At 38.3% G+C, this 22,500-nt stretch overlaps 1 protein-coding gene across 4 annotated transcripts in view; it reads left to right on the top strand.

The window, feature by feature from the left end:
* Positions 1-5,487: 5,487 nt before the first annotated feature.
* Positions 5,488-22,500, top strand: part of vps13d (vacuolar protein sorting 13 homolog D) — a 70,722-nt gene continuing 53,709 nt past the window's right edge. For 3 of the 4 annotated variants that reach the window (XM_049486366.1, XM_049486367.1, XM_049486364.1), the window contains exons 1-24: positions 5,488-6,193; positions 7,727-7,935; positions 8,031-8,108; positions 8,830-9,020; positions 9,116-9,196; positions 9,305-9,421; positions 9,950-10,054; positions 10,159-10,329; positions 11,257-11,357; positions 12,048-12,216; positions 12,655-12,756; positions 13,001-13,202; positions 13,573-13,755; positions 13,834-13,964; positions 14,042-14,108; positions 14,267-14,446; positions 14,997-15,127; positions 15,222-15,354; positions 15,459-17,714; positions 18,454-18,605; positions 18,689-19,786; positions 20,488-20,578; positions 20,676-20,802; positions 20,917-21,097. In XM_049486366.1, the coding sequence (XP_049342323.1) occupies positions 7,839-7,935; positions 8,031-8,108; positions 8,830-9,020; positions 9,116-9,196; positions 9,305-9,421; positions 9,950-10,054; positions 10,159-10,329; positions 11,257-11,357; positions 12,048-12,216; positions 12,655-12,756; positions 13,001-13,202; positions 13,573-13,755; positions 13,834-13,964; positions 14,042-14,108; positions 14,267-14,446; positions 14,997-15,127; positions 15,222-15,354; positions 15,459-17,714; positions 18,454-18,605; positions 18,689-19,786; positions 20,488-20,578; positions 20,676-20,802; positions 20,917-21,097 (6,144 nt within the window). In that variant the 5' untranslated portion in view covers positions 5,488-6,193; positions 7,727-7,838. The remainder of the gene's footprint in view (positions 6,194-7,726; positions 7,936-8,030; positions 8,109-8,829; positions 9,021-9,115; positions 9,197-9,304; positions 9,422-9,949; positions 10,055-10,158; positions 10,330-11,256; positions 11,358-12,047; positions 12,217-12,654; positions 12,757-13,000; positions 13,203-13,572; positions 13,756-13,833; positions 13,965-14,041; positions 14,109-14,266; positions 14,447-14,996; positions 15,128-15,221; positions 15,355-15,458; positions 17,715-18,453; positions 18,606-18,688; positions 19,787-20,487; positions 20,579-20,675; positions 20,803-20,916; positions 21,098-22,500) is intronic. The other variant, XM_049486365.1, reaches the window with a different exon arrangement.

Here is a 22,500-nt window from a genome sequence, read left to right as displayed (position 1 = left end):
TACATATCGGTCCTTTAATATGAGTTGAATTTGCTGAAGAGGTAAATCAGGTGTGTATGATGAGACCATGCACTGCAATGCAGTAGCCTTGCAGGTACTAAAGTCTGATAAAGGTGCCGCTGGCAAACACTGTAAGCGGAATTGTTAAATTGATGAGCTCAGCAACTTCTATTGTGGCACTTAATCAAAATATCATGTCATTTTTAAACAAGATCCATAGGCCTAAATTTAACACATACACAATAGCAAGCATTATCTTTACACCACCACTGTGCTCTGGAGCAGCTGAAACTTTCTCTGAAGTAATGAATCATGCTGAAACTTTCCGCTGTCCAAAATCTAGTTCGCTGAATCCCGGGAGAAACACTGTGTGCTTGAATGCATAGTGCCAGCAAAGTTTGTTGGCGGAAGAATAATGGTATAGGTAAGTTTTCCACAGTTTGAGCAGGACCCATCTTTATAATAATGTCCATGGTTTTAAAATAAGATGATAAACAAGTGCATAATGATATGGGTGACAATGATTGTGACTGGCAGCATCTGGCAAGAACTGTCCATGCGAAGAGATGAGCGACTCAGAAATCACATCCAAACTGAATGCGAGAGGACCCACATGCACATCGCTCAGGTCAGTAGAGCTTTCTTTAGCTTCTGCTGGACATAACAGAAGTCACGGGACAAGATAATAAATCCTGTCCCATGACATGTGGTATGTGTGTGCATTTTTGACAGTATTTGTTTGTCTTTGCCATGTCATTGCAGTGTGTGGTGCCTCTCATACACATGATGTTAATAATCTATATGAACAAAAGTATTGATAATTTTTTCTTCTGGGAGTCAAGGCTGCCTAAGTCTGTTGGATTAAGAGTTACTACTGCCCAGGGAAGAATTTGATTGCATTCATCAACAAGAGCCTTAATAAGGTCAAGATGTTTGATGATCACCACCACATATTATTATCCCAACTCTCTAACTTTTCTTTTAATTTTATTTCTAATCTATATCCCATTTTCTTACCAGTTAACGCAGCCAATTACTTAACTCACTCATTAGGACTCCCCCTATCACTAGTGATGCCCCAACACCAGGAGGGTGAAGACTAACACACCCCTCCTCTGATACATGTGAAGTCAGCCACCGCTTCTTTTCAAACTGCTGCTGATGCATCATTTCCGAGTAGCATCACAGTGCGTTCTGAGGAAAGCGCAGCAACTCTGTTCTGATACATTAGCTCACAGACGCCTTGTGCTGATCAACATCACCCTTTGGAGTGATGTGGGGAGAGAGCGCCATCTACCCACCCAAAGCAGAGAGAGCAAGACCAATTGTGCTCTTTCAGGGCTCTGGTAGCTGATGGCAAGCTACATGAACAGGATTCGAACAAATAATCTCCTGATCATAGTAGCAGTGCTTAGCCTGCTAGACCACTCAGAGCCCATAACTCTCTAACTCAATGCTCAATGCTGGAGGCTTTATACTATGGTAAAAAGAAAGCACAAAATGGTATTTACATTTTCATTTTAGTGTTTTCATTTCAGTATTATTTTTGGCAGGATTTACCTTCCATATTATAGCCCTGTAGCCCATGCCTGACTTTACGCATAGTGGCAAACAAAATGTACTTATTTGCTTCAGAGTCCAATTCATTTGATAATACAAGACATGCGGTATGTGCATTTGCACATCTGTGTCAGCAATGGGTGCAATTTAAAGTAGGTGAACACATTCATTAGAAAGGGAATGTCTTAAATATTTAGACTTAGAATGTATTGATTCACTGGGGTCATGCAATTATTAGTAGTTTCTGGTTGTTAAACACCAAAAAAACAATTGATTAATTGTCTTTCTATGTTTGTTTAAGCACTAGGTTATCTTCTTTCACTCAAATAATTTAAAAATGATAGGAATGGATGAAAATGTGGTTTAACAAAGTCACAGAAGAAAACAAGAACATGCTCCTGAACCCAGATGACCAATGGCACCTGTCAGAGTCAACCTAATTGGACAACAGTGAAGATTATAGTAAAGCCTGGGCTTGGGACACTGATCTCCCCAGCTTTCCAGTCATTATCTACACCCTGAGAATGCAACCCAGATCCCTGAGAACAACAGCAGCGTGACCTTGCTTCCTGTGGCCCTCTACTGTTACTGACACTGATGCTGCTTGACTTACACAGGTCATAGCGCTCCACCCCTTCGGTGCTGATTACACAGGAGAACAACCACAGATATCCATTCATGTTTCACATACAAAATGGTACATTGTTTTAAAATCTCTAAAGTCATTTTTTAACAACTTGTTTGTGTATCACAATAAAAAAGGTATTTAAAAAAGACAATTACAATTGTTTTGTATTGTCAGAATCAGATTGTGATGTACTCCCACAAATGCATCATCACAAAATCACAGACAAGAGTATTTTAAGTGCCTAAAATACAGAGAGTACTGCCCCCCTCTTCTGTCCAGATGTGGAGGTTTGTAGTGCTGTAAGCTGAACAGATGGCCCTTTACGCCACTGAAGGCATGCCATGGATTATGTGCCTGCACATGACCGGCCAGGGGGGTGTGGAGCTCCACATCTGCTGGGATTATTGTTATTCCGTGTGCTCTGCAGGAGAACGGTAAATTTACTTTCAAGATACATCACAAATGGAGGCAGCCAAAAACGTCTGCGTTGCCCCTTTAACGCGTGGGGGGATGGTGGTTTTGACATCAGGGAATAACTGGTGTGGCCAAAGGGATTACATTGTGGCATCTGGGTGGATTACACTACATAGTGCATTTTATCACATCTGATGTAGTCACGGTATTTCTGTAGTTCAGTAATTAGAGTCGTAGATTGAGAGCACATAGAAAAAGGCCTGGAACTTGAGTCATTAGTGAAAGATGACCCCTGACAGTACAGTGCTAATGGCAGACATTTGAAAGAAGCTGACACACCGTATCTGGTGTAAAGCAAATTTGTCTTAGAGGATTTATTACAACTCACAGCAGTTTAAATACACACCAGCGTGTGCCCTGATTTCATAATCTAGCACAGAAATAAGAAACCTACATTTTAAGCTCTGCTCAAAGCATGGCCAAACAGATCAGAACATGAACTCAAAAGTGCATTTTATATGTGTGTATGTGTGTGTATTTGTGAAAGTGTGTGTGTAAAGGAAAGAAAAAGAGTCATTAAAATGCACGTGGGTGACAAACATCTTGCTTACAGCTCAGTCTTTTCTCTAATTAAGGCTTTAGCCGTTAGGCCAGTTACAGAGGAAAACAACACCTCGAAAAAGACATGAGACAGAAAGAAATGAGCATCACTGGCACCCCGTGGATCACGTTTTAAAGCTGCCATGGCCTCTTTCTTTAGCACTTATTGTACAAGCGAGACTCACCCTGGCCAACACTGGAACTACACATCTTTTTCAGCTACAGATACATTTGGATACTGTACTGTATATGTTTTAGAGATTTTGTGCATGTTATTTAGTTATTTAACACTATATGATATGGTACCATTTATAATTTGATTTGTACAGTTTTTTGTCTTGTCTTATCCCAAATATATATATATATATATACATTCATTTATTTAAAATTTATTTTACATTATGTAATTTTATTTTTTTAAACGTTTGAAAAATACATTTTTTTTACTATTTTCATACAATTTTAAATGCATTTTACATATATTAATTTCTTATATGGGGCATTGCAACACCTTAGATTTAGATTTGTACTTTTCCTGAATAAATCAATTAATTAAACAATTATATTTAAATATTTAATCTGCTGTTATTTAAATGCCATAACTTCAAGCTTTAGCTTTAGAGATCACTGTTATTTATACTTATGAATAATACTGAAATATCAAAATATCAAGCTTTAGCTTTAGTAAAATATCTTATTAACTTTTTTAGTAAGTAATTCTATAAATAAACAAGAAATTGACATTTTTGAGTAGGGGTGTGTCGTATCTTATGGTACGTAGTAATATCGCCAAGAATTTTGAATATAAACAAATATACTAAAATATATAAACTCATTCATTTTAGGGCCATATGGACAATCAGGGTACAATGTTTTTGCTGGTTGTAGCAAAAGAATTCACACTGACCTCATTTTCCATTAAATATCTAGTAGAGACAGATAGTGTCTGTCTAATATATTTAATTTTACTTCAATCCTGGATATATGGAGTGCATTATTAGTATCATGACATGATGGATCAAGGACTTCTGTTACAATCTGGTAAAAATCTCAATTAGTAATATCATATCATATCATATTATATACAATAATATCACCAAATAAAATTGTATAATAATTTTGTTATTCATGGAATTATTATTTTTTACTGTTAAATGTTTTGTCATATCTGCAAACATATCTTTATATCCTGAAATATTGTGATATTACTTTAGGGCCATGTCGCCCAGCCCACCCAGACCTCCCAACGCTAGATGTCTACTACAGCGCAGGCGCGGCAAATCGCTTTGTTTTGGCACGTGACCGGAAAAGCCCGGTTGGAACTTTGCTCGTCAGTTTGGTTCAGTTTGCTGAATCGATTCTTTGGACATATTCGCTAAAATGAACCGAACTTAGACTCGTAGATTCATTTGTTTTACAACAAGCCAAGTTCATTATGTCATAACCTTTTCTATTAATACTATTACTGATTTCTGCAAATCCCTATGATTCTTCTACACATTTATTCAGACAAAAAAACACAAGTAAGTAGGAATAATAAGAGGTTAGAATCTTGTACAGAGCGAAAATGAAAAGCTAATCTAAAAATGTATTGTTTTATTGGTTATAAAGTAAATGCAATGTACAGAAAAATAGCACATTAATCAATCACCACAAACAAATAGCACACCAATGAGAATAGGCATCAGTGTTATTAATATATATATATATATATATATATATATATATATATATATATATATATATATATATATATATATATATATATATATTTTATGAAATAAAGCAAAAAAATACACAAGTATAAGAAATGTTACATAGCTACAAGTCAGACAGATTTAAATATTCTGCGACTTTGCTCCAAAATTCATAGTATAATTTATATAATATATTTTATTATATTTTATAGCTGTTTGTCAACTGTATTCCTTATTTTTAAAAATGTATTTCAAACAATTGCAGGACATTAAGAAAAATAATGTTGACCCGTTTCATACACTTTCAAATGTATTTTACATAAATTATTTTTTATATGGGGCATTGCAACAGCTGAAATTTACATGTGTAACGTTAACTTTACTGAAAATTTAATGAATTTTCGTTTTACTCAGATTATATGTAGATTTATGTTTATGTTTATTTTTTTATTTGGTCAAAACGAAGAAACTAATCTATTGTAAGTGGTCTCTTATTTTTTCCCAGAGCTGTATACTTCTACACCTGGGTTCAGTGGAGTAATGAATCGTTTGTAAAGGAATCGGTTCGTGTGAACAGTTCGTACGGCGCTGTTGGCTTGTTCCAGGAAACTCAGCGCTTGTGTCAGTTTGACATGGGGCTCAGCGATAAACACAAAGAGCGGAGAGACGCTGAGTAAAGCGGGCAGATAGCTGGATAAAGCGCGGAGGATAAGAGCCGGGGGGCGGTACAGCAGAGCGCTGAGAGACGGAGGCAGCGGGTCGGTTAGAGCAGGTGTGTAGGTTAGCTATGTGTGGAAAGTTGCTGGTTGTCTGTGCAGTTATGCTAAAGCGGCTAACAGGCTCAGTGTAGTAGCGACTGTAACCTTTACCCCCGCAGCTCCTCTCTCTCTGACCGGGGCGCTGGAGTTGTTTGCTCGCCGTTTGTTTGTTAGTCCGCTTTGTCAGTGTGTGTGCTGTCAGCTCTGTGGTGTATAATATGCGGAGAAGACGAGAAGGACCCCGCTAGGTTAACTAGCTAATTAGAAAGCTAGCTAAGCTGCTGAGAGACTAACTAAACTAGCTTAGCATGTGTTTACATGTTTCTGTTTCTGTTTTGCTGCGCAGTGTAACTCCACGTTAGCCAGCTAGGCTATCTTAATTACTCTGGTTGTCTGGGGGTTCTTTATAGCTAGTTAAATGTTCTGGCAACACTATTATTAAGTTACTTTCAGCTGTCTAGTTTAGCAAGGTGTGGAATAAAGTGACTAAGCTAACTACATAACTGGTTGCTTTCACGCCTGGGCCTAAAAGAATGGTAAGCAGAACTATCAATCTAACTATAATCACCCTTAACAGCTACAGTTTTGTTTCAGGACCACAGCCAGCATTCTCATATGGAGCTACATGTGTTTTTTGTTGGTACCCAGCTTTCCAAATAGGCCCCATTATTACAGCCCACTGTAATCGCACATTGATCCTATCTAAGCACCACTTGCAGTGATCAACTACTTTACTAGCTTACTGTACTTAATACTAAAATGCGGTATCTGTACTTTCTCTACTCTCTTACGTCCACTATTTAAAGACCACTTTAAAAGTATGATTTTTTTTACCATATTGAAAACCTCTGGAATATAATCAAGAGGAAGATGGATGATCAAAAGCCATCCAACCAAGCTGAACTGCTTGAATTTTTGCACCAGGAGTGGCATAAAGTTATCCAAAAGCAGTGTGTAAGACTGGTGGAGGAGAACATGCAAAGATTCATGAAAACTGTGATTCAAAACCAGGGTTATTCTGAACTCAGGATTCAGGATTTCTGAACTCTTACATTTTTTTTAATATGAACTTGTTTTCTTTACATTATTTGAGGTCTGAAAGCTCTGCTTCTTTTTCATTTTCTGCAAATAAATGCTCTAAATGAAAATATTTTTATAATGGAATTTGGGAGAAATGTTGTCCGTAGTTTATAGAATAAAACAACAAGGTTCATTTTACTCAAACGTATACCTTTACATAGGAAACTCATTCAGAAACTGAAGTATAACTACTACTACACCACAGCAATATTTTGGCAGTCCTGTTTCTGCTTGGCACTGATCACTGTCTGAGCTGTCTGTCTAGCTGTGTGCTTGTCAGTGTCTAAAGATATAAGAGAGAGAGAGAGTAGTAACTATATTTTTCTGTTCATGCATGTAGCTCATAATCAGCTAGCTTAACTCTTGCCATTGTCTAGTTTCACATGTCCTGCTTTGCTTTATTTACTGTTTTATGGCTTTCTTCAATATTAGACATAGCATTATGCAAATATCACAGACCGTCAGAGTTTATTTACAACATATAAATGCAAACTAGCATTTAAATACAAGATATTCATTTTCAGAACAGGTCAGGACAAAAAGAAGGAAGCATTCTTTGTCTTTCTAACAGTGAAGCATGGATAGTCTATTTCTCTCACAAATGCTAACATTAGTTCTTGCCTTACTAAAGCAGGCAGTTTTGGTGGTCTACCAGGTCTTGTATGGTTGCTTGCAGGCCCATTTTTGGTGTTTTAGTGTTTTTTTGTACTGAAGTTTAAAATCTTAAAGATATATGGTTTAAAAATGCAGTTAGATTATCATATCTTACCTTCTCAGCTACATTTACTGAAAGAGTTGTGAGTTCAAAAAGCCGTTTTTGCCTGCCAGTAAATACAAAAAAATGGTTTTAGACTATTCCATACAGTCAGTGTACTTTGAAATAAGGCCCGTGCAATGTATGCTGTATGACTTATGACATCACTATGACTTTGCTTTTGGATAACTCTTTCATTATGCAATTTGTAATCTTTGCCATTTTGTTTTGCTAGACTTCAAATGACCGCTGTAAGCATTCAGAGTGAAACCCCTGTCCGTTGCTACCGAAGATCCCCTCCCATTTACCCCCACCTCAGCCCAGTCCCTCCACCCTGACGTCTCATAATGTTGGAGGGACTTGTTGCCTGGGTACTCAACACATACCTGGGCAAATATGTCAGCAATCTTAACACTGATCAACTTTCTGTCGCTCTCCTCAAAGGTAAGGCTTTTCCCTGTTGACTTGAAGACATGCTGTTTGAGTTAATATAAATATTTCAGAAAATCGAGTGAATGCACTTTTTCTTTGTCTTCTAGGAGCGGTAGAACTTGAGAACCTTCCATTAAGGAAAGATGCCCTCAGAGAGTTTGATCTTCCTTTTGAAGTCAAAGCAGGTACGAGTTATTCGATGGCCCTAAAGATGATTTGTCTGTTTTACCATCTCTAAATATGGAAGATCAGGAATTTCTGGTTTGGTGACACTGAAGAGTGTCTTCTTTGTTGCACTGAAATATTTAACTTTGACTTGCTTTGTTAATGTAAAATGAAGTGAATGCAGAAAATGTTCAAATCAGGTTAGTCTTGTTAAAAACTGCTGAGTATAATTAAAGTCCTTATTCACCTTTTTCTGCCACGCCCACTTTTAAAATGGAGGTAGGCTACTGTTGTGGACATGGATCATAAAGTAGCTAGCTAGCTAGGCTAAATCAACATTCCAACAAGCTATTTAACTATTATTAATTGAAGTTATTTTATTAGAGCATAGCTCCAATTGTTTTGTGTGGGGCGCTCAACGTGATGTACTGAGTAAGGCAAGCCTAAGAGCTTAAATAAGAGCCTTCCAAGCACTCTATTTGTCCACTTTACAGGAGCATTAAGTTAAAGTATATAGTGCTCCCCTTGCAGCAAAAGGAGCAAACTGATTATCTTTCTTTTGTTGAAGAGCAGAACTTTATCTGTAAACAGACACCATGTTGAATGTTACCGGAACCCCTATTCATATTTCAACCAGTGGCCAATGTTCTCATTTATAATGTCTCTTGTATAAAATAATCCTTTTAAAAGAAACTCTTTTTCATAAACTTAATGCTTGTTTTGCGTTTTAAATGTGTGCAGGCTTCATTGGGAAGATTGTGCTCCAGATCCCCTTCTATCGTCCTCACAGTGACCCATGGCTCATTTCCATGTCCCAGCTGAATCTTATTATTGGCCCTGCACACCCTCAGGAATACGATGAGGCACAGGAAAAGGAAGCCGAGCGAGAGCTGAAGAAACAGCTGCTCAAAGCCTTGGAGGACAAATGGAAGGTAGTGAAGCACAGGCTTAAAAATAACTAAACCAGAAGGTGACTGAAATGTAACTAAAGAGCTTTTGTGTAAATGTGACTGTTTTTGTTGTTCAGAGTGAATGTGAGCAGAAGGGAGAGTCATACTGGTACTCTGTCACTGCCTCTGTGGTCACCAGAATAGTTGAAAACATTGAGGTAACTTATTTTCACATATGATTTATTTGTAGATTAAAGTTCAAACTTTTCTGTTACGGGATATTTCAGCTGATTGTAAATAAAATGTAATGAAATCTTTCTTTACAGCTGAAGATTCAAGGTGTTCACTTAAGGTTTGAGGATAACTTCTCCAACCCAGAAAAACCATTCGCGTTTGGAGTGTGTATTAAGAATGTGTCGGCACAGAACCCATCTAAAGAACTGGTAAGATAAACAGTAGATATTAAGATGAATTCTGGAAAATAAAAGACTTATTTTTTATTTTGTATTTTTGGTTTCATTTTTGGTTCACAGTGACTCCACTGATTAGATATATTATAAATAAATCCACATATCATCACTATTTGTTTATGATTTCTTAGCATCTTCCAAAATTTTTAGCTCTTCTTTGTGTAATCTTAATGCTAATAGATAATTACTGTTAAGTTGTGAGGTTATATCTTGACAGCGATGATGAACGCTGGAAGTATGCAATATTAGTACTTGTCTTGACTTGATTTGCCTGTGTTATATATGATGATTAGAAAGAAAGAGAAATTGATATATTGCAGGTATGGGTTTTAATAAAATACAAGCATTGTTTCTTTATACACACCTCCCATTTATCTCAATTTGTATAAATGTTTGTTTATGCATAAAGGGGTGTTTATAGCCCTAAAATATTTGTGTACACCATTTTTTGTCAGTCACGCTATTGTATATGCAAATTAGAACATATCTCTGTCTTCACAGGCTCAGAAGCTCATGCGACAGAAGCAGTTGGAAATCGAGGAGTTCAGTGTGTACTGGGATACCAAGTGCACTATGCTTGGAAATCTTCCTCCAGCTGAGATACAGGTAGCAATGTTAAAGAATATTTTCTTTTACAAAGTAGTCTCAGGATTTTTTTTAGTGGTAAACAATTTTCCCGTACGTTATACTTTTTTATACATTTAATACAGGAGAGCATGACTGCCTGCATGCAGAGCCGAGAGCATCAGTACATATTTGAGCCTGTGTGCGCTTCTGTGCTGCTGAGGAGGAACGCCTCTAAGGAGCCTCTGCGCTCTCGCAGTACCCCCCGCATTGAGGGTCAGGTCCAGCTGGAGCCTCTGTCACTGCATCTCTCACAGGTACTGCTCTGCATTAGCTTAGCTCAAAGACAGTGGTGACTTTTTGTAAATTACATATTACATGTATTAATTTAGGGATGCACCAATACACTTTTTCTGGAGGACACTTGTACAGTCTGTGAACAGAGATGGCTGCACAGGATGTCTGCTATCCTATTTAAACTAAGATTTAATTTCTTTAAATTAATGAGCAATCCAGTTCAGAAAAAACAGCTAAATTCTACTCAGTTGATGACAACATGATGGTTAGATCAGATTATATCTGAACCACGGCTCTTAAGTTTTGAAGTTTGGTGGGAGTTCTTCAGTGGTTAAATGTGGGGGGGGTTGGCTGAAACTCCACCCTCTTTGACTGGATCTGCCTAACAACAGAGCGATCTATATTCTGATTGGCTCAACAACAGTACATTATAATATACATCCAATGGATTGGCAAGCGTGAGAAATACCATGTGTGGTGTGTGAGCATGTGAACTCGCTGAGGTGCACGTGAGACTTGAGAACACTGGTCTGAACCCAAGTTATGAATTCTAGATTGATAATTTAGCTGCAGTGCTAACAGCTAGTTTAAGCTGAAATGCTAACTGTTTTTCCATGTTAAATAACTTTCTGATAGTTAATGAGGTAATCCTTGATGTTTGCTATGATATTTGTTCTTTGTTGTGTATCTATATTTATGAAACGTAGAATACCAGCATGTAGCTGTTCTCTTTGCAGGCATTATGTTTAGTGAATGCATTGACCCAGTTATCTGATACCTGATGATCCAGCTAGTTTTATTAATATTGTGTACAATATTCAGTATCTTATTGGTGCATCCCTGTATTAAATTTAATTTAATTTTTCTCACAGTTTGTATGTAAGGTTTCCTTAAACATTCTGTATTAAAGCTTTTTTTTATTTTTATAACATTAAACAAAACAACAGGTCCAGTATCAGCAGATAATGGCCTTTCTCAAAGAGCTGGACAGAAAAGAGAGGGAGATGCTGTTCCGCAAGTGGAGACCCAAAGTCCCTGTCTCAGGAAAGTAAGGATTGCAGTGTTATGCTTTCACATGAATATTTATATACACTATCCTTTAGTAATAAATGCATTCAGCTACTTTAAGTTGCACCTATTACTGACACAGATGTGTAAATGCATTCTGATGTTTGTTTAAACAACAGATAAGCATGAACCTAATGCCTGATATGGGCTTTGGCTAGCTTTGTTGCTAAATGCCATCAAATCCTCACAATAGTGCAGGACATTCTAGTATGGCTTCAACGATTTGTTGACCAAATTGACAAATCTAATCTAAAAAGTTATAAAAATCTAAAAAGACTCCTAATTTCAGTGTTAAATAGTCATTTAGTTGTAGCTGCAAAGCACTTTACAACACCCTGGGGGTGTGTTTATGACTGCTATTTCACTCTTAATACCAGAAGCGCCAAAAGGATGTCTTCTGGGCATTTTAAAAGCATTTTAAGCGGTTATGAAGTGCTTGAGAAAGCTGTAAACAGGAGCTGTGCCCACAGGAAACAAAGAAGGAGGGCAAAGCAGAAATAATTGGTGACTAATCGAATAATCAGTAAAATAAACAACAGATTATGTAACTACCGAAATAGTTATTAGATGCCACCCTAAAATTTCATATTTTTGTTCATTTACTCTATACTTTTAATATAATATCTTTTGGTGACGAACATAAAATGTATTTTATTGATTTTTGAAACAGTTGCCGCCAGTGGTGGATATTTGCCATCAGTGCAAACCTAGACGAGATCAGGGAGAAGCGAAGGCGAGGGAACTGGGATTTTGCTCTTCAGCGAGCGCGCGATGCTCAGCTCTACACTAGCCTTTACCGCCAGAGGCTTAAAGGAGTTACTCTGAGCCCACAGGAGGAGGTAAAACACCCTCATTAGTCTTATAGACTTAATGGCTTGACACAAAGCTTACTACCGGGCCTTTTCAATGTCATATATATTTAACAAGTCTGCTTTTACAAATGAAACATTTAGCCTGCAGAACTGTGATCTGCAGTAGGACTGCACAGTATATCATGTCTGTATTGTCATCGCAATGTTGGTATGCGTAATCGACTCATTACATAATGTGCAGTGTCATGTAAGACACATTTCTCACCAGTACAGATTGCATACATACATACATACATACAGTAGCCTTTTAGTATTATGGTATGCTAGATTACTGATTGCTGGTGACGTGTTATTGTATTTCTTCATTTCACAAACAAAATACTTTTGTTTTAGTTTTTTTATTGCAATGTCGGTTTTTTCAGTATCATGCAGCTCTAATCTGCAGTCTGTCACTTCTAAAAACAGGATGAGTTTGAGAGGATTGAAGATGAGCAGACCCTGGAGGAGTTGCAGAGTCTCAGGGAAATCGTTCATGACTCTTTTCGCAAGCAGGAGGAAATCGCAGAGGCAAGCAAAGATTTGTGTTATTTAGGTCAAAAGCACATTAACTAAAATCAGACGTCTTGTAGTCTGTACCACCCATTTGGTATGTCTGTTTTTTGACTTGCTTTGTAAAACTGAATTTTAATCTGCCAAGAACAACAATGACAGTAATTTGAATACTGGAAGGAGTGTTTCATTGAGAAACACCTCTTGAAAATGCATTACCAGTTATCTGTGTCTACATCTTTACCTTAAATTCAATTTGCAGAGTGTAAGAGAGCCCATGTCAGAACCACCAGCCTCCTCCCCTTCCAGTTCAATTCCAAGGAGTGGAAGTTCGGGTATGATCCAGTACCTGCAATCCTGGTTCCCCGGATGGGGTGGCTGGTATGGAGGTGCTGAGAGGGGGCCAGATGGGCAGCCAGTAACAGATGAGCTCATGCCTGGAACTGCTCAGTGGGATATTCTGAGTGAGTTTTCAGTGTTCTAAACATGCACGTCATATTGAGATTAAAAGAATGCACCCAAAAATTGTACGACTTTCACATTGTACTATTGTTATCCCCCTGTTGTGGTCTGGTAGATTTGCTGGATGAAACTGCTTTCTACAATTATTAGTATTGCATAAATAAACAAATTGAACATACCAGTACACTAAAAAGCCAAAATTTCACGCAGCGATTTATTTACATTAATGTGGATTAAAAGTACTTTTCTTCATGCTTTTTCTGCACAAGTACACATTCTCACCAGCAAGATATCCCTAAATCCCCAAACCTACAGACTGTCACTTTACAGTATACAGATGATTAATTTGATATATGCAAATTTCATCCACAGCTGAAACAGATGATCTCTTCGACCCTTTGGAAGACTCTCAGACTCTCAACACTTTTACCAGGAGGGATCACCTCTTTGCACGGCTGGATTTCCTTCTAGAGAAGGCAGCGGTCACTCTTTTCCAGCAGGATAAATTGAATCCACTGTCCAGTGAGAGTGGAGTTATTCAGTTGGAGTTTTCAGGTGAAGTAAATTCAGTATACTGCACCTAATTGACTGTAACCCACATTTTGTGATGCTAAATTTTGATTTTACTTGTAGGCGTGAAGATTGGCATTGAGTCACTGCCTCGCTCAGAGTCTTCTCTGCTCTCTGTAAAGCTTGGAGGATTATTTCTAAGAGATCTCACCACACAGGGCTCCATATTCCCAGTATTGGTGTCTCCAAAACCAGTAGGTTTCTATAGGAATTTTTCAGTCTTTTCTGTACTTTAATGTTTTGGCCATAATAACTTCTCCCTCTATTTTAGGACAAAGTTGCAGTTGCCATCAATCAACCCTTTGGACAGAGTAGTAGTACAGACAAAAGCAACGTTGGTAAGTGGCTTCTGCAGGGGCAACCCAATTTGTGTGATTACTTTTGAAAAATGATAAATGTGAACCTCTGATAAAGTAATACAATATTGATTTGGACACATGATGGATTTTTGTGTTCTCTGGCTAAATCAGTTTTTGACTTTCTTTATATTTTTCAGCTGCTGATACTGAGTCTTCTGCGTCTCCTGTCTTTGAGATGATCTATGAGCGTAACCCGATAAGAAGCAAATTTGAGAGGAGACTGGAGGTCAATACCAGCCCTCTCAACATTATCTACAATCCTCAGGCTATCAAGAAAGTGGCCGACTTTTTCTATAAGGGTCGAGTACATACCTCAGGTAGACATTTGTTAACTTTTTGCTGTTTAGAAGTTCTATTTTTACAGGGTTCATACGGTCATAAAAAAACCTGGAAAATTCATAGCTATTTATATGTCTGTATAAGTTTAGGAAAAATAAAAATACCCAGGACGTTTTGGAAAAGTCATGGAAATTTGATCTACAAATGTGTTTCAGTTAATCGATGGAGAAAATCTGTTTTGAGCTAACAAATACGTCAGCTCAGAGTTAATTCAGTAATTTAGCCCTACACAAATGGAGCTCTCAGGATCTGACACACATTTTCTTATTAAAGATTGTGTCAACATTTTATCTGATCATTTTACACCTACTACAATCAGTTTTAATTATAATTTTAGTTGATTTTGTTGAAAAAAAATTGCCTTGAAGGCATGGAAAGTTATTGGTTAAAAAGTGTATGAACTTTTTATTAATGAATACAGATTACTGTGTCTCTACTTCTGGCCTCTACGGCCAACATGAAAAACGATTTTGGCTTCATAAATATTAATTCTATTGAATGCTTTGATTTCACTGGTTTTGTTTTCAGGGTTTGGATATCAATCTGAGCTAGAATTGAGAGTGGCTGAAGCAGCAAGGAGGCAATATAACAAGCTCAAAATGCAGACAAAAGCTGAAATCCGTCAGACCATAGACCAGCTTCTAGTTGGAGAGTTCATTGTAAGTAACTATTATTTTCAAATGATTATTATCTGTGGTTGGTGTGTGTGCATTTGTTATGACTTAGGACATTTGTTTCTTTTTTCAACTACAGGAGAATAGTAAGCGTTGGACGATGAAACTGGATATATGTGCTCCTCAAGTTATATTTCCAGATGATTTTCAGTCTGATGACCCAATGCTAGTGGTAGTTGATCTTGGTCGTATCCTTCTTACCAATTCACAAGGTAAAGAATGTGAAAATGTGTGCAGATTTTGTTTGTTTGGTTGCCTGTCTAGCTAATTTTGATGGTAGTTTATTCTGATTTTGAATTTGATTCTGTGTTTACAGATGATCTTCAAACAAAGTCCAAAGCCACTCCATCAGAAGGGGATGAGTTAAGCGACGAGGAATACCAGACTCCTCTAGCTACACCTCCACCTGAATCAGAGACGGATTTCAAAGAGCAGGAGAAGACTGTGGACCTCTCTAGCCTCAAATCTGTGGAGGGATCCCAGTCTTTTAGCAGGATGCTGTATGAGAAATACTCCTTATCATTCAATGATCTGCAGATCATGGTTGGTCGCTACAAAGACAACTGGAAACATCTTCAGGAGAGTGAAGTGGGGCCCACCCATGTCGTGGAGAAGTTTAATGTGCTCTTACAGCTGGAACAGAGGCTGCGTTACACCTCGGACCCTCAGCTGCCAGGAGCGGTTCTGTCTGGGACTTTACCAGACCTGAAAGTGCACATCAACTTGGAGAAGATGACCGCACTGAGAAGCTGCCTGGCTAGGCTGAGCAGTACTAGTGAAGATGAGGGCAGAGGTGATAAAGCTGAGAGTCTCAGGTCTCCTGATCCTTTAACGCTTCGCCATGAAAAAATCTTTCAAAGAGAGGACAGTCAGTGGAAGCTCCAAGGGTCTGACAAAAACCTCACAAAGAGTGTGATGACCCTTGAGCAGCACACACGGGAGGTTCTGGTTGAATCCAGGCTCCTCCTTGCAGAATTCAACATAAACTACATGCAGCTTGGTGTTGAAAGTGGAGGGCGGTATATCTCCGTCCTCAAGGTGTTTGGTACAAATGCTCATTTCGTGAAGCGACCTTATGATGCTGAGGTTGCCCTCACAGTTCATGGTCTTCTCTTGGTGGATACCTTGCAGACATATGGCTCTGACTTTGACCTGCTTGTGGCATCCCATAAACACCTCAGTTTTGATGTGCCCACTGGCAGTTTAAGAGAAAGCCAACCTACGTCACCAGTTTCACAAGATGGGAAGTCACCAGAGCCTTCAGAACTGGGAATGCCCTTTGACAAGGTATCTCCGCTCAGCTCGTTTCTTAGAGACCAGGAGGTTCTCATTAAGCTGGAATATCAGTTTGTCAGCTCAGACTGTCCATCCATGAACTTGGATAGCTCCCTTCAGGTTACCACCTTGCAGGTCAACAACTTGGATATTATTCTCAACCCTGAAACTATTGTAGAGCTGCTGAAGTTTCTCCAGCAGTCCTTTCCCAAAGAAGAAAGCTCTTGGACTCCACCAACACCTCAACCACCACCACCACTGCCCAATGGACAGGGTCAGGACGAGACGTATCAGTCTACATATGATCAGAATACAGAATTGACTGTAGAAATCCATAGATTAAATTTGCTTCTTCTGCGGACAGTTTCGACTGGAACTGTCATGGGTGGCGAAAAGAGGGGCATGAAAATTGCCACGGCCAGTATAAATGGGACAAAGGTCAATGTATCAATGGGAAGTCGCCTGGACATCAATGGCTCCTTGGGATGCATTCAGCTTTTAGATCTTACTCAGGAAAGTGGACGAGGCCAGTTTGTGGTCAGTATCGGAAATTCAGAAGATGACCCTTCTGCAACAAAAGCTTCTGAATTAACCATTCCTACATCTGCATTAACTTCCTCCGAAGCTTTAAATTTCCGTCTTTTGGAAAAGTCTCAAGGAGAGTGTTCTTTAGAACTTCATATGGCATCATTGCACTACAACCACTCTGCCAAGTTCTTAAAAGAACTCAGTCTGTCTGCCAATGAGGTAGAAGACAACTTCCGCTCCATGCTTAAGACTGCTGCTACAAAAGTATCCACAGTGCTGGCCACAAAAACAGCAGAATACAGTGGGATGGTGTCTCTGTTTGAGACCCCATCTAGGAGATCCAGGTCACATAGTCAGTGCAACTGGACACTGGACCCCTTTGAAGATGAAATGGATCTAATAGATGCTAAGGAAGAACCAGGCCTGGACTCCTTTCTGGTTAAACTTACTCTAAATGTCAGTATAGAATCTCCTGTTGTGTCCATTCCTCGGAAACATGGCCACCCAGAGCTTCTTGTCGGTCACTTGGGAAGCATTACCATTCAGAACTTTGTCGCTGGACAAGACTCTGAAGGGGAGAAGTTACAGGTTGAAATTAAGGATATACGGCTGTATTCTGTCAATACCAGTCAGCTAGTTTTGAGGAAGGCACCTCGCCCTGACAGCAGCTTCAATTCCAGTCAATCACCAGCTCATAGCAGCACTGTCGGCTTTGAAGAGCAACGGTTTACTCGCCATGACTTCTTTGAGTATCTAAGCCGTGGAAAAGGTGAGAATATTCATCCTTATCTTTATTATCTGGCATTATTTAACTTTTTTATGGTTTGTTTTCTTGCTGTTATAAGTTTCCATATAGTTGCATGTTGTCCAAATTACCCGATTGAACTGTTTTATAAAAGAGTCTATCAAAGAGCAGCTTGTTTTAGTGGAGAAATTAATGGATCTTTTTTATACCTGAAAGTCTGGATCTCAGTCTGAACCAAGGTTAATGTGTATGTGTGTTACATAGTATACATGCGGTTTGCATAGTTTTGATTTCAAACTGCAGTTTATTGAGCACACTAAAGAACTTTGTTACCTTCTGTTGGCATCACACTTCCATCTCTCCCTATACTTGACTGAATGATTTTGGCGAAATTCACAGACCACAGACTGTTATTACCTTATGGAATGATACAATGTTGCGATATATATTGTATATCACCATTCAGAGAAAAAAATATCAAGATATTAGTTTTGTTCCATATCGCCCAGCTCTAGTGACGAATGTCTGCCTCAGGTTCCTCTAATTTTTGTCCTTTGGTCTGGACATTGATTAGCAGCCCCTTTGTTTGTATTGGATGAAAGAAAAAGGTTTAAAGGTCCCCAGCAAACCTAGTAGGTGTAAAAGCTTCGTAAGACATTGAAATAGCCTACTTGTCTATCAGAGAGCCTCCTTAAAACTTTTTGATGCAATTTAAATGCTCTATCTAATTTTATTGCCATTTTATTTTCTCTTTATTTCTCAGCTTTCCACATTCTAAAAGACACCACCATTCAGTGCACTCTGGAGAAAGTTCCCATAGATGAGAACACACAGTTCACCTTTCTATCTTGTGATGAACCATACCAAAGTACAGGACTGTTGAGAGTTGAGGGCAAATTTGTGAACGCTGTACAGGTAAGTAGTCTTACTTATGCACTTATGTTATCTACTTTTCTTTGACATTTTTCTGACACCTTCCTTTTTCTTTTTTTATGTAGGTTTTCCTCTGTAAGCCTGTGTATGAGCAGGTCCTTCAAACTCTGGATAACCTGTCAGTCATTGAAGACCAGAGAGTGTCTCCCAGTCAGCCACCAACTCCCCCACCACCTACACCCTCCTCCACCAAACCACATCGCTTCCCAGACCCACAGGGTGGCTTGTTTGCTCGAGATCCCCCTCTTATTGGATTATCATACTCTTCAATATCATCCTCCCTCTCAACCCCACTACCGCTCCAGAGCACCAGCCCTCCTCTCCAGCCTCCCTCCTTCACCCAGATCAGAATCAACTTCAAGGTGTCTGAGCTCCAGGTGCAGCTGAGTGCAGACCTCAGCCAAGGGTCTCAGGGATTGGTCAGTGTTCGGTTCCAGGACCTGGAGGGAGACTTTGCTAAGGACCATCCTTACTCTTTGTCAGTCCAGCTGGCCCTTCGTTCCCTGCTAATGGAAGACCTTCTAGAACAAAATCCAGAGTCCAAGCACAAGCACCTCATGGTTTCTAGAGGCGCTCCAAAGCCGTCTACCTTCAGTCCTAAAGAGTACCTCTCTCAATCGTGTCCATCGGCATCCAATGCCATGTACCCAGACATGCCGCGCTCACTGCCAGCTCAAATCGAGGAGGCCCAGAATGTCTTCCAGTTTTATCAGAGGCACCCCAGTACTCCGTCTGCGTCCAGCCGCAAAAGTAAGAAGGACCCAGAATGCCCCAGCACCCCTCCCCCTTCACCCTCTCGGAATACACCATCCCCTCATCCTCCACCAGACTTTGATGACTCCCTGGTTCACATTAATGTTCTTCTGGTGGACAAGCGACACCCGGAGTTTAAGACCCGCTATGGCAGCGTCGGACGTAGCATAGATGTAGACTTCAACTGCCTGGACGTTCTCATCACGCTGCAAACCTGGGTCGTCATTCTGGACTTTTTTGGCATCGGTTCTACTGCCAATAACCATGCTGTGAAAGTGCCTACAACCTCTCCTCAGCCCATGCCTGGACATCCACTATACAACACAGCTCCCACTGACTTATCTGATATGTGCTCGGAAATGAGCGAGGAGGAAATGGAGGAGAGGGTCAACACTAAAATAGACCTGAAGGTATATAATTAGGCATTCATTTTATTAGGAATGTGTCAAAATGAAAATAATAAAAATAATCAAGATAATTACGTTATTGTACAATATATGTACATGACCTTAATCATTTATACCGCCTTCAGTATTTGTCATTCTGATTTTCTTAACAAGAAATGGCAATTAATGTGAATTAACTGATATGTAAACTTTGTGTGAGTTTTATTTCACTATAAACATTCTTAATAGTTAATAATTAACTGGTATTTAAGTGAATGTGATTTCTATATTATGTTATTATACTGTCAAAAAAATAATATCATTGTTTATCTCAGTTATTTCTGGGATAATTTATTACCTAAATACAAATAGAAGCTGTGATGCATCTAGTTCAAATACTGAATTGTTTTTTTGTAGGTTTTGATTCATTTTGCCATTTGTTTTATAATTGAATAGCTAAGATGAATGTTTTTCTTACTTTTTAAAAGAAAAAGCAATTACAAAAGTACAATGTTTATTTTTTTTTAACAACATCCCAGCAGACGTGGTAACATACAAACATCAGTATTAATTATTCAGTCTTTTCACTTGAGGGCTTTTTTTTAAACCATTGTCACTTTAATCATTTTGGTGTATTGTGCGCATTCCTACCTTTTTATCTTTTTTTTTTTTATATATACATATAAATCAAAATGCAGACTTATATTTCTCTTCTGCTTCAACAGGTTCATTCCCTGACTCTGGTGTTGAATAAGAAGATCACTGAGCTTGCTAAGGCTAGCGTGTCTAAACTGTTTACACACTTAGAAATGATTGGTAAGTTAAAGTGTCTTTCTTAAGTGTTTGGCACTTGACATTTACATCATTTCAGCTGTTGTTAACATTTACATCTTATTCTTTTGTTCTTTTTTAGATGGAGATCTTGCCTTGCAAGGAAGCCTGGGTAGTCTGTCACTGATCGACCTGACCCCTCATGGTGACCTGTACAGGGAGCGCTTCACAACTCGGGGTGGAGAGGCCCTCATCTTCAACATACACAAGTAATTCTTATTCTTATTTAATAATTATATTTTATTAAATAAACACAATGTTTTTTTTTTTTCATTTAATTACAAGTTTCTTATCAACAAGTCATTGCTTCTGTTCTTGTGCAGGTATGGAGAGCCTGACCCTTACCTAGAAAGGGAGTGTGATATGAAGGTGTCTCTGCAGATGGCTTCAGTGCAGTATGTCCACACACAGCGGTTCCAGACTGAAGTGGTGGCTTTTATCCAGCATTTCACTCAGTTACAAGACGTTCTAGGCAGACAGAGAGCAGCAGTGGAAGGTCAGGCTGTAAGTGTGCCACTTTTTTTTACTTGTTTGTTTAATCTCAGTGTGTCCTTGTAATGGAAACTTTTGTAATTAGTATGGTTTATTTGTAAAGTTGATTTCAGGTGTCTTTGTCCACAACAATATGTAGTGACATTGGAGGTTTATTAGTTTATTTTAGGGCTGCAACTAATTTTTATATTGGTAGTTGACTAATCTGATTATTTTTTGAGTTAGTCAATGATTATTTCTGGCATGTCCTCCACATCTAGAAACAATATAAAAATCTAAACATGGGATTTAAGGGGAATTTAAGTGTCTAGATGCTGTAAACATGGAAAGTACTAATATTTATTGATTAAATATGTAATCTGTTATTTTGGGCACTTTTGGAAACACAGTAAGTTGAGTGTAAACTGTGTAACTAAGCCATTTCCCCCTATTTATCTCCCACTGTGCTTCTTCTGTTCCCAGCACTTTACTAACTAGAGAAGATTCTCCAACCTGTCATCCTTGTAAAGACAGACTTACTATAAAACACATTTTAATAGACTGCAAACCACTGCACTCAGATAGACTGAGGTTTTTTAATGAAAGTGAGATGCCAAATGTGCTTAAAACTGCAGCACCTGGAAAAATTATAAATGTTTTGACTTTTTTAAAATATAAAACATCTTTTAGAATTGTTTTTGTGTGTATGTAATATATGTATATATATATATATATATATATATATATATATATATATATATATATATATATATATATATATATATATATATATTTGTTTATTTGTTTATTTATTTATTTATTATTATTATTTAATTATTATTATTTTTTGTAATGACGCAGTTTGAATAACTGATTTAAGTACCGCCGTAAAAATGACCCTAGTGTGTCGGCACGGCGTTAAAAACCTACTCAATCAATCAATCAATCAATCCCAGCACTTTGTGTAATGCAGCACTGTTACAAATTAATGATTGTTGATTATTTAAATTTGTTGACTACAATTTTTCATTGTCGACTATTGTTGATTATATTGGCTAATCGTTGCAGCCCTTTTTTTTATCAATATTTTTACTGCGCCCCTTTACAGTCATATATATGTCTTGAAATGCAGTTTTTTTTTTTTCTTTTTTGACGAGTCATTTCACAAGTCATTGCAGTTCAGTTGCCCTGAAAATTGTCCTGGCCATTGTAATAGCAGCTTCAGTATTATGTTGATGTTCCACCAACCTGTAACAGAGAGGAAAAACACCTGTGACAATTCTACTTTGGGCTCTCAATTTTTTCTTCTTTTTCTGTAATTTGATCCAGACAGTGTGATGTCCTTAGGGCTGGGTATTGAAATTCGATACCAAACAGGTACAGATTGAAATGTCTCGGAACTCCAGAGTACCGAAAGACCTCTCAGGCTCACTCTG

Source organism: Astyanax mexicanus, chromosome 13 (assembly GCF_023375975.1).
Source record: "Astyanax mexicanus isolate ESR-SI-001 chromosome 13, AstMex3_surface, whole genome shotgun sequence".
Classification (NCBI taxonomy): Eukaryota; Metazoa; Chordata; class Actinopteri; order Characiformes; family Acestrorhamphidae; genus Astyanax; species Astyanax mexicanus.
This window is presented reverse-complemented; position numbering and strand designations above follow the sequence as displayed.